This window comes from Grampus griseus (assembly GCF_964374135.1).
Source record: "Grampus griseus genome assembly, chromosome: 7".
In the NCBI taxonomy this organism is placed as follows: domain Eukaryota; kingdom Metazoa; phylum Chordata; class Mammalia; order Artiodactyla; family Delphinidae; genus Grampus; species Grampus griseus.
In genome coordinates, this window is record NC_139001.1 from 59669610 (window position 1) to 59685600 (window position 15991).

Consider the following 15991-nt stretch of genomic DNA (forward strand, 5'->3'; position numbering starts at 1 on the left):
ATTTTTAAAAATGTTCACAGGTAGCAACTTCTCAGGAACTTTCTTCACAGCACTGAGGCCTCCTAATTAAAATAAATTTTTAAATATTGCCACAAACCATCCTCTGCCAGCAACTTGAATAAGTCATCACGGACAAAAGCAGTTATAATGACATACATCACAATTGGAGTCATTTTTGTTCTTAAACCAGTCTTCCGAATTTTCTTTTTGGAAAAGAGTTTTCAGCTCACCTTTTAAATGAAAGATCCAAAAAGCGGCTTATTTGCCTCAAGTTTGGTCCCTTTTAATTGACAGAAAACCTCTCCGCACACACCTCATGCAAACCTACTTTAGCTCTACCTTCCTAAAACTCGCTTTTGTCTCTGAACTTTAGAGAGCAGTTGGAGCTCTTTAATATTTTCTAAGAGGAACGTTTCCAACAAGTAACCCTGCAATTTATTCACTACTGCCAAGAATAAAAGTAACAGGTTTCACCACCAAGGCCTTCCAAGGCTTTGCAGGACTTTCAAGGCAAAGCATCACTCATTCACCTACAGGTTTGCTCCCTTAACGCATCTGTCATTTGTTTGGCTCTGGAGGAAACTATCTGATTACACAAAATTCTTTTCAGATCAGGTTTAAAATCTCAGCCACACTGGGACAAGTGGCGAAGCCTGCCAGCTCGATGGGTTAACGCTTGGACGTACTGAGCCAAGGACAAAGATAAGGAACAGCCAGAAGCTTGAAGAACTGAAAAGGAATGAGCATAAAGGACGCAAGGGCCTTTCTAAGCACTCCATTTACCGTGACTGCGTGTAAGCTGATTTCTTCCCCGTCCTTCTTGTAAATGAGCATGGTACCCTAAAGGGCGCTGGTAAGCAGCGGGAAATGCACGAGCCGCCAGGACCCGCTGCCCCCATCCACGGCTGTGCTATCCGTGCATTTTGAAGTTGGCAAGTAACCAGCCATCTTTCCGTCCCTCGTTTCCCATACCTTATTACAGGGCACATCATTCTTTAAAGCATTTAAATGAAGCAGATGTTAACCCCATCCATTCCACTTTCCCAGGGAACATGTCAATGATGATTTTGAAAATGCCAAAGAAAATGTCAAAGTATTTTGTTCCCTGGTTAAGAACACATCTGTGGAATAGGAGGGGGGAAATACATAAAAACACTCTATACGTAAAACACTCTATGGTCATTCAAGAAATAATCATAATGGATGTCAAACCACAGAAAATTGAGCAAGCACTACATTAAAAAAAAAAAAAAGGAAAGACATCTTGTGTCAAAATGGCTTTTTCATTCACTCATTTCAAAAACAAGTTTTGAAAATTAAATTCCATCCACCGGCTCAGAACAGAGCACATTAAGGCTTGACTCTAATGCCATTATCCATGTGGCAGCTCTCTCTCTTTTCTGCAACCGCGTTAATTGACAAAGCAGCCTTGGGGCTCACCTCCCATAGTGCCTTGAAGTCCTTCTGCTCGATGCGGAGAAGTTCACTGCTTTCCCTCGTAACAATTGTCGCATGGCGGGGAGTGTTGTCCAGAATGGACTCTCCAAAGGCTGTCCCAATCCCCAGAGTGCAGATGGTCACTGCATCCTGAGAATCCAAAAAACTGGGCATTAGAAAAGCAAACATTTTGCCAGTGGATGCGTTGTCTTTTCTTTGAAGTATATAGTTGACCCTTGAACAGCGGGGGAGTTAGGGGTACCAACCCCAGCCCTGCACACACACAGTAGAAAAGCTGAGCATATCGTGGTTCCTACACATCAGCATATTCAACCAGCCACAGATCATGTCGTACCGTAGTATTTACTATGGAAAAAACTCCGCCATGAGTGAACCTGCACAGTCCAAACCCATCCTGTTCAAGGGTCAACTCATTTCTATACAATATAACACTCAATTCACTTGCACAGTTCAACAAGTTTTGACAAATATATACACCGTGTAATCACCACCCAAGGCAAGACAACATTTCCATCACCCCTGAAAGTTCCCTCATGCCCCTTTCCAGTCAGGACCCTCCTTTCAGAGGCAACTGATGCTCTGATTTCTATCACCGTAAAGGAATTTTTCCAGTTTTAGGACTTCATGTAAAAGGAATCAGACAATATGCCCTCTTTGGTGTCTGGCTTCTTTTGCTTAACATAACGTCTGTAAGATTCATCCATGTTGTTGCGTGGATCAGTAGTTTTTTCCTTTCGCTGACGAATAGTTTTCCATTGCAAGGGTATGCCCCAATGTGCTTATCCATTCTCCTATTCATGGACATTTGGGTTGTTTCTGGTTTGGGGATATTATGAATAAGGCTGCTAGCAATCTTGTGCACATCTTTCTGCGGACATGGTTATCTTTTTATAAGACTACTCGCTCTAAGAAAACGGGGGAAATCGTTTGAAGATGAACTCAGCTTTTTTAGTGAGAGAGTACAGTTAACGATATTTAAATAAGAAACCGGAACGGGGATACGGTTATGTCAGTCTGACTCAAAGAGATGAGGAAACTGAGGGTCAGAACGGTGGATTCACGAGGCCCGAGTTCACACAGATAGTAAGTAACGCAGCCAGGTTCCAATTGTGACTATCTGACTACAGATTCCCAGCTTCTTGTATCACGCTGCCCCCCTCAGCCACAATAGAGTAAACGCAGCACCCAGTGAAGTGCTGTGTGGCTAGCTGATAAAATGTCCTGAACCGATGATTTCAAAGTGTAAGGTGTACTAAAAACGTAATTTCCTTTCTGCATGCAACATGGGCGACGATACTTGGATTTAATCCTAACTAGTTGCAAGTAATGCAGTCACTCAAGATCACCTGGACGTTAATTTTGCAAAAGGTACTATCAACTAAGGGAGATACACAAGGGTAATCCTGAGTTAGAAAGTACAGTTTTCCTTTCACGCACCTAATACACGATAATAGGCAAATGTTATTAAGATCACGTTAGTGACTTTGTAATCACATTACTAAGACAAATGCCCGTAAGAATCCAGTTCCCTGAACCATAGCAAGTTGCTTCTGCACAGATATTACCATTTAAGATTGTGTTCAGGAAAATAAAATCAATAATATCTCAGAAGAGAATGAAAGATCAGGGGGAAACATAAAAATGGCCTGTTAATAAATTTTCCAGAAAGGCAGCTGGTAACAAACTCAGTCAGAAAAATATCCCCAGGGCTGAAATATCAATACCCAGCATATCAGATACTTCTGAGTAATTTTCAGGTTCTAGTAAAAACACAAGATGGATTATGATAAATGACAGACTTTCACAAATTCTTTAGACTACGGGTTCGCTTAAAGATCCACTAGCCTACTTCATTTTTTTTTTTAATCATCTGGACCCTTCAGAAAGAATCCTCTTAGCCTAATGTATACTTTCCAGTGTAAATTTCTATTTTAAAACCTGACAGGGACGAACCATGTGTATTACTACTGCCACTATCCATGTAGCTCAATTATCTACGATTAGCTACGAAGTATAACGCACAAGAACTATGCAGATCTGTTTTTCGTGAGCTCGCTGTAGACTTTTACGGAATAAGTTGTCTTCTCCATCTCTCATCTCCTATCCCCGACACCTGTCACCATGTGTCACCAGAAGGTATACAAAGACACAGCCTGTGAAAGTCAGTCGCATGAGCCCATCTTCTTGCTGGTGAGCAGCTCTGGTAATGATGACAAAAGACTGAAATTATTCTTGGATTTCCCCTAGAGAGTTTAACATGACACCTGCCTGCTCACACGTAACAACATTTAGTCATGTTAGTGCTGCCAAGTGCCCTCCTCAGTGTGGCTCCGTGCGTCAGGACCTCTGTGCAGAGGGGCACCAGCCCCCGTCATTCCATCCAGCACCTGGGCTCGCTCCCAGTATCCCGCGCTCTCCCACCAGAGCTGAGTGTGGGATCCGACCTGTCTTCTCCTCCTTCAGACCCCATCCTCTCAAATGTAAGGACAGGGAATCACAAATACAAGATATAGTTTTGAAAGTAGGACTATAAAACCTCACCTGAAAGAAGCGTTACTTGCAACTTCAAACCTGACTTTCAGCAGACTCGGTATTTTTAGGACAAATTTACTTAGAAATCTGAATGGATTTGGGAAGTGTGGATTGGGCAACTGGGATAATTGGGCACAGGGAAGAAGAAAGTCCTAAGAAGAACATCTTCACCCTAAAGATGAATCACTCCCTTTATGGTCCCTAGGGGCGAGGCCTTGTTTGCATTTTAGTTCCAGGAGGGGACTTGCAATGTGCGTAGAAAATAATTACCAAATAAAGACATTGACATTCAAATGTTCTCTCAGGTGGCAGCACCAACATGGTTGCTCAGTATGTATCAATAAGTTGAAAGGCAGGATAAACGTGAGCCCCAGGAATGTGAGTCAGAGTCGCCGACGCACTCTTATTTTAGTGCACACTCCCAGCTCGCCAGATCCCTGCAGGTCAGAGTTCCAAGCCTGCAACCCTGCGGAGATGCTTAAATGCATGCCTTTGCCTGCAGCTGCAAGTGCCCATTTCTGCAGGGAACACTACTATTCCTTTAAACTCACACATCCTCTAGAGATCTGCTCATGTCTCAATACGTACTAGACAGGGACTATTCAGACATTTATTTTCTGCTCAGTTGCAGATTAATGTTCAGAAAGGTTACCTGAAAGGAAATATTTACAGTGAGGAAGACTGAAGAAATCAGCAAGGACTATGAAACATCAACAGTGAAGGAATGGCCCATTTTACATTAAGATGGTAATTTATTTGGGGGGACTTTCAAATATGAAATGACGATCTAAAAATCTGAGTGTCTTCAAGTATGAAGGTGGGTTTAGCAGATGCTGCTGGAGCCCTGCCAGATTCCCCCACCCCTTTCTCCCACCCTCGCAGGCAACTGTAGGTTTCTGGACAGTTCCCACATATACGCTCGGCTTCCCCTTTCATCTGCATTGCTCCACTTGAGGGCAGCGTGCTGGGCAATTAATGCCTGTAAGGTGTATCTTCCAAAGAGGCATGAGAGGAGCAAGATAAATACGCCGGCTTCCTACCCTACCCAGTTTCTTAGAGGGTCCCCCGGAAGGAATGAGCCCAGGTGCCCATAGCTGAACTCCTTACCTACACATTTTTATAGGCATTCCTCATTCCTCCTGTCAACTTCCCACTCCCTTACGACACTTCCTGGGGTTTCCTCCATAAAAAGCACTTGCAGCCAAACCCTTGTCTCCAGGTTAGCTTCTGGGCAAACAGGAGACTGGGGTAGCTAAACGTGGCCCTGAGTCCCAAGTTACACTGAGACCTCTGGGGAGGTCCTGGGCCTAACCAGTAATCCCAGAGAGATCCTACAATAGCAACAGAGACCAGCTTATCACTGACGGCTTTGCATCAGACACATCCTAAGTGCAATATCCCTTGGGTGACACCTGGGAAGACTTCATTGTATTAGTAAAGCATCCTGGGTCTCCAAGGCCAATGCTACTACATAACTAGCAGTGATGGGCTCTCAAAACAAAGAATTACCTATGACACATTACTGATACGATACCTGGTTTCTTCCCGCAATCGGATCGAGCTCTCTCTCATCTGTGAGTCCACTTGATCACTCCTCCTACCTTCTAAAAACTTACTTACCCAGTCACCCTTAATAGTACTTATCCTCCCGTGCCTCGGTATTCACGTGGATCTCCACATGTGTGAGTGGAGTACTATAGGCCATGCCCTGGGCCAGGTGTCTTGACTATGATGTCTCATTAATTCTTCACAACAGTTAAAGGAGATAAAGTATTTAAGTGCTTTGCACCATGCCGGACTCAAGAGAAATGCTTAATAAAGATAGTCTTCCTGGTGGTAGTATTAAAGCAATCCTGCAACACTGGGATTATTGTTATGTTATAGGTTGAGGAGAATCAGGCTCAAAGATATTCAGTAATTTGTGAAGTGTGGCTAACAGGTAGAAGAGTTGAGACTAGAAACTAGCCAATCTAATTACCTCCCATATACTTCCTAACTTATATGAAATTTAAGAACCTCTTTCTAAGGTTCAGTAGGAAAACTGATTAATTATTAATGTAATCCATACAGGTTCTTTTCTCAATCAGCCAATTCACAGATTGAATACCTAATAATTCCAAATCACCAGGAAAAGACCACACATTTGGCACTGCTCCCCCTCCAACCCTCTAATCCCAACATTGGGGCCCACTTGACCCTCACCTAGAGGATCAAATCCATTCCAGGCTGGGGCTCTGATCCTCTTACTCAGGAGAAATGCAAGCAACCGAAGCCAGAAACTAAGAATCGCATCTGCATTTTTGCTTTGCCCACTCTGACCCCGTGCCCTGTTCTAATAACGGAGCTCCTGCATCAGTTGGACAAACTGGGTTTCTATCTTTCTGCGTCTCTGTCCCGATAACCTGCCGGTATCCTAATTCTTCTCAAAGTGGTAGACTGCCTCGTTGTGACAGCACTCCCCAGGCCCTGGCTCCTCTCTGGCACCCTTCTAATACCGGGCCTCGTTGTCATCAGCCTGGCCACCCAGCTCCATCACAGAGCCTGCTTCCTGCCTCCCTGCCCATCACCAGGCCCCACCCATCATGTTAGACCTGCCTCAGCCCTTCACCTGCTCACCTGGGGGCTGTGCTGCTCCCACCTCCTGCCCAGCAGCACCTGCACATGCCCTCTAGAAGGTGCCCATCTCCACCATGGGCAGCCCCCAGCTTACAGGTTCTCCTCCTGCCCAGGTGGGCACCAACTGAAGTCAGGAGCAATATCTTGGTATGGTATGTGTTTCAGCAGAATAGGTGGGGTCTGGTTACTTCTGCTCCTAAAAGTTGGTGTTAGGTAAGTTAACAAAGGCGTCAACAATCTGGCCCTGCTGGAAGGCAGGGAGCGTCAGGCAAAGCACACACACCTGGAGGCACCAGAGTCGGCACACTCCACGCCCGAGCGGGAAGTGCCCTGGAGGCAGCATAGGGAGAAGAGGACGCGCCTTGCAGACCTAGATTCAAAGCTCATTTCTGCCAATTACTAATCCTGGGCTTTGGGTAGAATGCTCCCAGGAGCCTCAGTATCCTCCCTTGCGAAATGGGCACAATCTTTCTCGTTCGATTATTAGCAGAATTCAGTATACGTGATAGATAGTCCAATACGGTTCCTGGCACACAGGTGCTCCATCAAAAATGGAAAATATTATTTCTGACTTAACCTATACATGTATATAAATGTGGTTATCTACATGTCTAAAAAGCAAAGTGTATTTTTCTACTATTTAAGTAACAGAGAATCTCTAATCATTTTGCATTCATCTCCAATTAATGATGGCTTTTTCAACACTTAAATTCCAAGTTTCTCTGTCCCCCAGTCTGGAGGTCAAGTGGTTTGAATGATCTGCAAAACACTTCAGCTCTCTGGGGGAGCATGTATTCAAAGGAACCCTTCTGAAGAGTCCTGCTGTAAATCAAAGAATCCTTCTGCACTGCAACTAATCACCCCTTAATTTATCTGCTTTGAATGTCTGGATTACAGTATACTGGGTTTCCTTAAAGTAGGCATTCTCATAGGAGGCATTTTATTTGTTTGTTTCGTTATAAACATTACTACAGTATGGACATGGGAATGGTGTTAAGAAAGTCCACGGTTATGTGTCACTGATATCCAAGCTAATAAACGTGGACCTTGCACATGAGGTCTATGAGCAGCAGCTGAAATCTAATTTACACAAGTTAGACATTCTGATGAAATTTAAAACAATAAATTAGAAGAATTCTGTGTTAAGTACATCAATTTTTTGACTGCTCTGTAACTTTGAAGGGTATCCTTTTTTTTTTTTTTTTTTTTTTTTTTTACACGCAGGCTTAGCGGCCATGGCTCACGGACCCAGCTGCTCCGTGGCATGTGGGATCTTCCCGGACCGGGGCACGAACCCGCATCCCCTGCATCGGCAGGCGGACTCCCAACCACTGCGCCACCAGGGAGGCCCAGAGGGGTATCCTATTTTTAATCATGCATATTTAACTCACTTCCTTATTAGTAGCTCAAGAAGTTAATTGTCTCACCGCATATTTATTGTTTTGGATACATGTTGGGTTAACATCAAGGAACAAACTGGTACTTTAAGTGTGTACACCCTGAAACAAATTTTTACAAAACAAGTAGTTTTACAATTTCTATTTTAGGCCTATAGGCAACACTTGCCATTAAGTCTGCTAGTGCCTGGGTTTATTTCATAAGCTGGAATTTAGTCCTGGAATTTACGAAGTGCTCCAAGTCCTTTTAGAAAATAAAAGTTTAATGGAACCTAATCTCTGAATTTGTCAAGACATTAGGGCGTATGTGCAGCCTTAAGGATTTACTACCAAGCAGGAAGGCAAAATACTAAGACAAATGTGTTTTTCTTCCTAACAAACAGCAAAGACAAGCTCTATTACTTTGAGAGCACTTCCTTGGAATCGGTGTTAGACACAGCACAACAAGATCAGGCAAGCTGGCTGCTGGAAGGTTCAGTGAGAATGGACGCGCATTAGCATCTGATAACTCACTCCGGGAGGCCAGCCCTGTTTCAGCAGAGAGCCAGTCTGTACTACACTGTGGCCCTGTCTTGCCTCTGCCCAAACCCAGAATTACATGCAACAAAACTAAATACAGTACTCGGATGCCCCAGGCAGGATGCTAAACAAACTCTGATCAGATCCTAACAAAGAGTGTGACCTAAGCATAGACAAGTAGTAAGAGATTACAAACAACCACTCTAGACTTGGCACCTTTCAGGTTTTATTGGCTTGATAAATGGGTTCAGAAGATGTTTCCAAATGACAGCAAGGTCTGAAAATAATGGGGTGAAATGAGAATGAACCAAAGAATCAGACAGACAAAAGCAAAGACGGGGAAAGATAAAGCAACATGACAGAGAAACATGCCTATCCTCCAAATTTTACAAATATGCAACGCTTAAAAACATCTTTGTTGTATAGACAGAGGGTTTTAAAAAAAAAAGCACATTTTACTTTGGGGAGAGAACCAGTAAGAGACCATTTTCCAAAAATTTGGCTAAAAATCGCCAGACAACTTTATAGAGACTGATGAAAAGATGAATAAAGTGATGACCAAGGCCAAGCTCAGCCCCATTCTCTGATCCCATGAAATGGCTGAACAGCACTGTTAAACTTGCCATTTCGAATACCAAGTGCATTTCCTGCTTTTTCTATTCTAGCACTGCCCTCTTGTGGTAAAATGACAACATTGCAACCAACAGCATTCCACTTCAGGCAACCAACTTTTCTTTCCAAGTAGTAATAAAAAAGCACGGAAGCCCTGCTCCTTGCCAAGCTTCGTACTAAGTGCTTTATCTACATTAACTAATTTAAGGCAGGAACTAGTATCTCGAACTTACACGTGCTCTAACTTGCTCACAGTCACTCAGCAATTAAGTGGCTCTGAGGATTTCGAAAGAGGTCTGATTTAAACCATTGTGCACTGCATTAAGTAAATAGTAACACTTTAAGCATCTGTTATAGAAATATAAAAGTTTTAATGAATTAATAAAGCATCCCATTCCCTATTTTGCAGTATGAACGTCTATTTGCTCTGCAACCATCAGAAATTCTTCTTTCATATGACTGGGGAACTGTTATACTTTTTTGCTGTAAAGATTAGTTTAAAACTTTATTTTTAGGATTTAAATAGTTACCATGCCAAAGAGGCTCCTCACTTATAAAATCTGCAGAGAAAAGAAGGACCCTGTCTCTCTGGCCCCTCCCCCCCACGCACAGTTGGGTATTGTCTGAGATAGTGTGGTTTTTAAAACTATTTATTGTTTTTAAGCTTCATATTTGTTTTATAACTTGTTCCAGTGCTCACTCCTAACCTGAAATCCACTTAAACATGAAAAAGTCCACCCATAGTATTGATACTATTCATTCCAGTGGGAATGTAAAGCCTCTGGCTTTCAGCCCGTGAAGTTAATTAGGCCCCGGAGACAGGCAGCTTCTTGAGCACTCGAGTTCAGCTGTGGGCATCTGAAGGCCTGCGCGTCCTGCTCAGGCTTAGGTAAGAAACCGAGGGTGGGGACAGGTCTCGCTGGGAACTAGAGGATATATCCCCAGCAGAATCTCTGCTACACGAGCACGTGAGCCAGGCTGGGACACTCGGGGACAGTGAGGCTGTCCGTGGGCAGGGCCCCTTGCTGGGCATTCTCAGTTTCAGGGGGTAAGACAATGCACGGCCAGGCAGGAAAACGGCTGGGCAGCTGGGAGAGGGGCCTCTGACAGCCACACAGGGACACAGGGGCAGGAGCACTTCCCAAGTAGGTTTTGTTTTACGGAGTAGTGGGATCAATATAAATTACAGGAAGACATTTCCAAGGACGGTCTCTAATAAAAGTTCGCCATAATAACAGGAATGGAATAATCCATGTACTTCCCAGAGTTCTTAGCACACCCCTGGTTTCAAGGCTGTAACGCAAGAAACGAAAGCACCGTGGCACCAGCTCCTCGGGGAGGGTCTCGGGTAGGTACGGCCCACGTCCCTCTCCTCATCCGGAGGCTTTTGTCTCTCCCCTACCCCGGTCCGCGCTCGAGGCCTTGGACTGGGGAGACTCAGGTGAAGAGAAGGCGGGGAAGCAGAGCGTAGGCCTAACTGCGTGAGAGGCAGAGAAGCTGGTCCCAGCCAGCGCGCGGCAGGCTCCTGTACCCCAGGATGCCGGTCCCGAGCCAGGAGCGGACACAGGCCGGGGCAGCATCAGCGCGCCAGGTCGTGCCTCCCCGGCTGGCACACGTTGTGTTTCTAAACTGACTGGGCGGGCTGACCCCAAACAAGACCAGGAGGCGAGCCATCTGGCTGCCCGCAGCCCCATGGCTTTTCCCCTCCGCCCTCCCATGCCAGGAAAGGGCCTGAAGATTATATTACTACCTACCGGCGTGTTTCTGTTTTCCTCCTTCTCCCAAATGCGGAATCAAGGGCTTTCTTTGTTATAACGTTGGGCATCGGCGTGACCCCAGGGTATGAAGAAGGCGCCACACACCGCCGTGACCACCATGCGTGCGTACCGGCAGCGCCTGGGAGCAAGCGCCCTTTGTACCCGTAGCCTCCTCCCCAAGCAGATGGTCCCTCGTGTGGCCAACCTCAGCGTGGCTCGGGCAGAGCACCGGATTGGGTAAGGAAGTCAGGTGACTTCCAGCTCTATGGGCTACCACTGTGTCCTCCTGAGTGGGCAACTCATTCACCTGTGACCTAAGCAAGATGCAACACAGCTGGGTCGACCTAACAGAGCGGCTCAAACAAAAGAGTGCAAGTGAAATGCTTTGCATATGATGAGATTTAATACTACTCTGCTCGTAGTGTATGGCTAATGAGAAATAAGGGTGACCCTCCACGGGAGGTCCAAAGAATTCAAGAAGAACCTGCCAAACCAATCATACAGAGAGCAAGAAGTGAGTTTTCTTACTCTGGTGAGCAGAAAAGTATAGAGGAATGATGGGAAGGGAAAAAAAGTAATATACTGAAACAGGCAGGAAAGTAACATGAATTTATGAGGCAAATAAGATACTTCTGCTCTGTGTATTCTTGAAGTTATAGTTATATCTTCCTATCATACATAAGAAATAGGGTGATTTTTTTTCAGAAGACATTCCCCCCAAATCAATAGTACCTAATAAATGTATGCCATAAAAGTACTGTACCAGGATCTGTGAAGGGTTTTCTTCCTCACGTGTTTCTTATTTCAATCAGTGGCATCACCGCCCACCTCATCATCCAAGTCAGGCTCCTCCTTTTCTCTCAACCCCCTACACATCCCATCAACACCTCTCCCACCCTCTAACCCAGAAACCCTTTGAAGGGATGGGCCACGCTCATTTCACTGTGCGCGTCCAGGCCTGAAAGGTGGTGCAGGAGGGCCCACATGCCAGGGGCAGCCCAGCAGAGGGTGAGAAGCGGGCCTTCCCCAGCAGCACGCCTCAGGGGGGCTTGGAGGTGAGGCGTGGAGCTCTGAGTTCTGAGCTGGAATCGGAAATGCAGGAGGGTGGCTGCAGGAGCTGCAGGGGAAAAGCTGCTTCTCTGCACACTCGTCATTGCTGAACTGCTCAGCCCTCACTTTATCCCTTCCCCTTCCCACCCTCCGGATGGCACCTGTACAACCCTGAGGGTCAAGAACGTGAGCCCTAGGATCACAAAGAACTGGCTCTGACACCTAATGGCTGTGTAACCTGTAAAATGAGACTAATAATAGCACTGAATGGGGAAGGCGATGCAGGGAGTAGCCAGTGAAATAAAACTTGTAAAGTGCTTTGCACAAAGCTGCCTCTAGTGGGCGCCCTGTTACCATTAGCCATTCCTGCCCTTATCTCACCATCCCGGCTCAGCTAAAACCCTACTGAGGAGCCGCAACTCAGAGATGAGGTTGGCAGTTCATCACCACCATCTCCTCTGACTTCTGACTCTCAGATGAGAAGAGAGGCATGCAGGGCAGGGTGAGACTTGAGGAAAGGAAATGGAGGGGCAGGCTAGCAAGAAACTGCCCTAACCACTTTTGAAGATTTGACTCTTTGCTGTTACCTCATTTCTTTCCTTAATTCTCTCTTAGTCTCTTTTAACTTTTCTTCTTTTTCTTTTACTGCCCCCTGCCCACCTTTTTTCGTGTGTGAACAGCAGGAAGAACATGAAATTTGGAGTGTGTCAGATGTGAATTCAATTCTTTTTTTTTTTCTTGCCTGCATTTTATAAAACTAAAATGAGTTTATTTTGCTAAGTCAAGCAGTAAAAAGAAGGAAATACTTCTCTTTTATAGCCATGTACCTCTAAAGCCACTGTCCAGGAATTTTCCAGCACTGACATTTTTGGTCCGCAGAGACCAAAAATAGGCAGATAAAGTTAGTCCCAGCAAAGATTCCACAATGTAACCAAACTTTCTTTACATACACAGGGGGAAAACAAACCCACAGATTTAATACAAATTTTTAAAAATGTGGCCTCATAAAACTGTCATTCAGTCATCAGTAAGGACTCTGCTTTACCTACTTAGTGGCGGACATTAACAACTCCTCTGGGCAGACAACGGTCAACGTAGTAATTAGCCAGAAAACTGTGACGACTTGCAGTGGGTTCTTTTTCCTACAAAAACATTAATACTGCTGCATGAGGTTTCATATGATGCATGGCGACTTACTAAGTGAAAGAAATTGGAAAAAAACCTTGAAATCGGGAAGTAAACAAAATTAGAGAGTTGCTCACATTCCAACAGGTATTTGTTAAGCATCTAGGAGGTATCCAAAATGTTTCTATAAGCCACAGAAATTTATCTTCCTTTACCAAACACAGAATTATTGTAAAACCCAGTAAGCTTCATTTTGAAATGTCGAGTGAATTCAATTCTTAATTTAGCCACGTACGTATGTGTGGCCCCAGGAAAGTTATACCTAAGGTCTCTGAGCCTCGTTTTCAAGCCCCTGTAAAATAGGACGTGAATAACTAAAGATAAAGACAGTTAATATCCACGGAACCCCTCACACAGTGTGACACGTGAAGGCACTTAGCAATGCTGTTGCTGGTCTCTAGGAATTCCAGGTCTTTTCTTGCTTCTCCTCCCATGGCCCATTGCCCAATCTCATTTTGCTCCCCATGATAGGGGTATAGGATGGTTAATTTTGTGTGTCAACTTGGCTAAACTACGGTAATCAGTTGTTCAGTCAAACAGTCTATATTTTGCTATAAAAGTATTTTTTTAGATGTGATTAACATTTGCAATCAGTAGACTTTAAGTAAAGCAGATTACCTGCCATAATGTGGGTGGGCCTCATCTAATCAGTTGAAGGCCTTGAGAGCACATAGGTCTCCCTTGAGGTTTCCCAAAGAAGAAATTCTGCTTCCACAATGCAACATAGAAATTCTGCCTGAGTTTCCAGCTTTTAGACTCAAGACTGCAGCATCAACTTTCACCTGAAACTCCAGCCTGCCAGTTGCCCTGAAGATTTCAAACTTGGCAGTCCCCACAATCACATAAACCAATTCCTTAAAAGAAATATCTGTCTCTATCTATCTATTTATCTATCCATCCATCTATCCATCTATCTATCTTCCTACCTATCTTTCTATCTATCTATCTTTCTATCTATCTATCTATCTCCTGTTGGCATTGCTTGGCATCCTGTTGGCACCCTGTTGGCAAACCCTCACTTACATAGGGTGCTACTCTGATTGGCTAACCCATAGACCTGATGTGGCCACATCACTAGCGGGCAGAGACCAGAGTCCATTACAAGGCTAGAGCAGCTAGAAATGGGTTTTTTTTGTTTCTCCCCTTTGAGCAACTTGCCACGAGAGAAGATTCAGCCATCTCACTCATCCTCCTTAGCTTCTTCCCTCCGTGTGGCTGGAACCCTGTCTTGCCCATCAGAGCTGGCTAGAAGGCTAGGATCACTGTCTGTCTCAGGCTACTCTTGGGAGGGCTGGAGGATGTAGAGGTCAATGTGTTTCTTAGTGACTCTCCAAATCAATTCAGAAAACTCTGGTTGGACATTATGGCTGGACTCTGTGAAGTACACAGAGGAGGCAATAAGCCAGCTTTGGTATAAAACTAATTCCTAACAAAGTAAGAGAAGAGCAAGCCCAGCTCAGGAAACTTCTCTGCATTGGGGCTGAGGTCAAAACCACAGCTAAAATCTGGGGGCTTCCCTGGTGGCACGGTGGTTGAGAGTCCGCCTGCCGATGAAGGGGACACGGGTTCGTGCCCCGGTCCGGGAAGATCCCACATGCCGCGGAGCGGCTGGGCCAGTGAGCCATGGCCGCTGAGCCTGCGCGTCCGGAGCCTGTGCTCCGCAACGGGAGAGACCACAACAGTGAGAGGCCCGCGTACCGCAAAAAAAAAAAAAACACAGCTAAAATCTAAAGTTAAAAATTTACTAAAATTTTTTAAAAACCCACAGCTAATAACAAAGTGTTGCTCAGCTATTCTTGGCTGGCACCCCATGGTGAGAGATAATTGGTCCAGGGTAACACTCCAGCAGCCCCTGGCCAAATACTATTCTAATACCATCAAAATCTCACGCCAGCTTTTAACATCTGAGGTGTCAGCACGTCACTGCTGATGCTGTTTATCATCCCTTAGGAACATCTGCTCTGCTTTTTAAAATTCTTTCCTCATCTCTCTTGCTTATATTTCTTGCCTTCTCACCTTTCTCCTCCTTAATTTGCATCTTCCTTCCCTTTCCTCTCTTTCCTCACCTTTCTCTTTTCAACTTTCCACCCACACCATCATTACTCATTCAGGACCATGCAGAGGAGGAAGGAAAATCATCCTCTTCTAGGTCCTGTCCCCTCTGCACATCCACGGAGGTGCGACCGGGTGAAGGGAAGCATCAGGGGCAGCTGTGAGCCACGAGAGCCGGAGGGGACCCAACCAGGACAGCAGTCTGCGGGGAAAAGGTGTGCAGAGAGGCAGGACATGGGGTGACCTGAAAGGATGAGAAGTAGCCAAGAGAAGGAAATCACACGCTTCATCATGTTTCTTCAGAGTCAGATAGTACAGTGTTGGCTAAGAGCGTATGTTCAGGTGCCTAAGTCCTTGGGTTTTAATCTTGGTTCCCCTAATTTCTAGATATGTTACTTGGAGCAAGTTAGTTAATCCCTTGAGGCCTCAGTTTCCTCATCTGTAAAATGAAGCAGTCATGTGACCTACCTCATAGGGTTATTGTGAGGCTTAAAGGAGTAAACACCTATTAAGTGCTTAGAACACTGCCTAGCACATAACAAATATCCAAGAATTGCTAGCTGTCCTCGGTCCCACTGGGAAACGGAGGCAGCTTACAAGAATCAAAACCCACCTCCCCCGTTGGGCCGCTCTGAAATCCAAGAGGAAACTGGCCCTGTGAGAGAGGGGAGAGGGACAGTACCACTGAGGCTAGCGGGCACAGATTCCGGGCAGTTTCTCATGGAACTTTTGATGCACTGGTGCATAGAAAAGGTACACTATTGGTTAAGTAGAACTTGGGCACTGGCCTGAGGTCCTAAGCCTCCATGACAA

The 15991-nt window shown here is 45.1% G+C and overlaps 1 protein-coding gene across 11 annotated transcripts in view; it reads right to left on the reverse strand.

Moving 5' to 3' along the window:
- Nucleotides 1-15991, reverse strand: part of RAPGEF4 (Rap guanine nucleotide exchange factor 4) — a gene marked incomplete at both ends in the record, with an annotated part of 319238 nt that overhangs the window by 241782 nt on the left and 61465 nt on the right. For all 11 annotated transcript variants that reach the window (XM_082657692.1, XM_082657688.1, XM_082657697.1 and 8 more), the window contains one exon: nt 1441-1587. In XM_082657692.1, coding sequence (XP_082513818.1) covers nt 1441-1587 — 147 coding nt within the window. The remainder of the gene's footprint in view (nt 1-1440; nt 1588-15991) is intronic.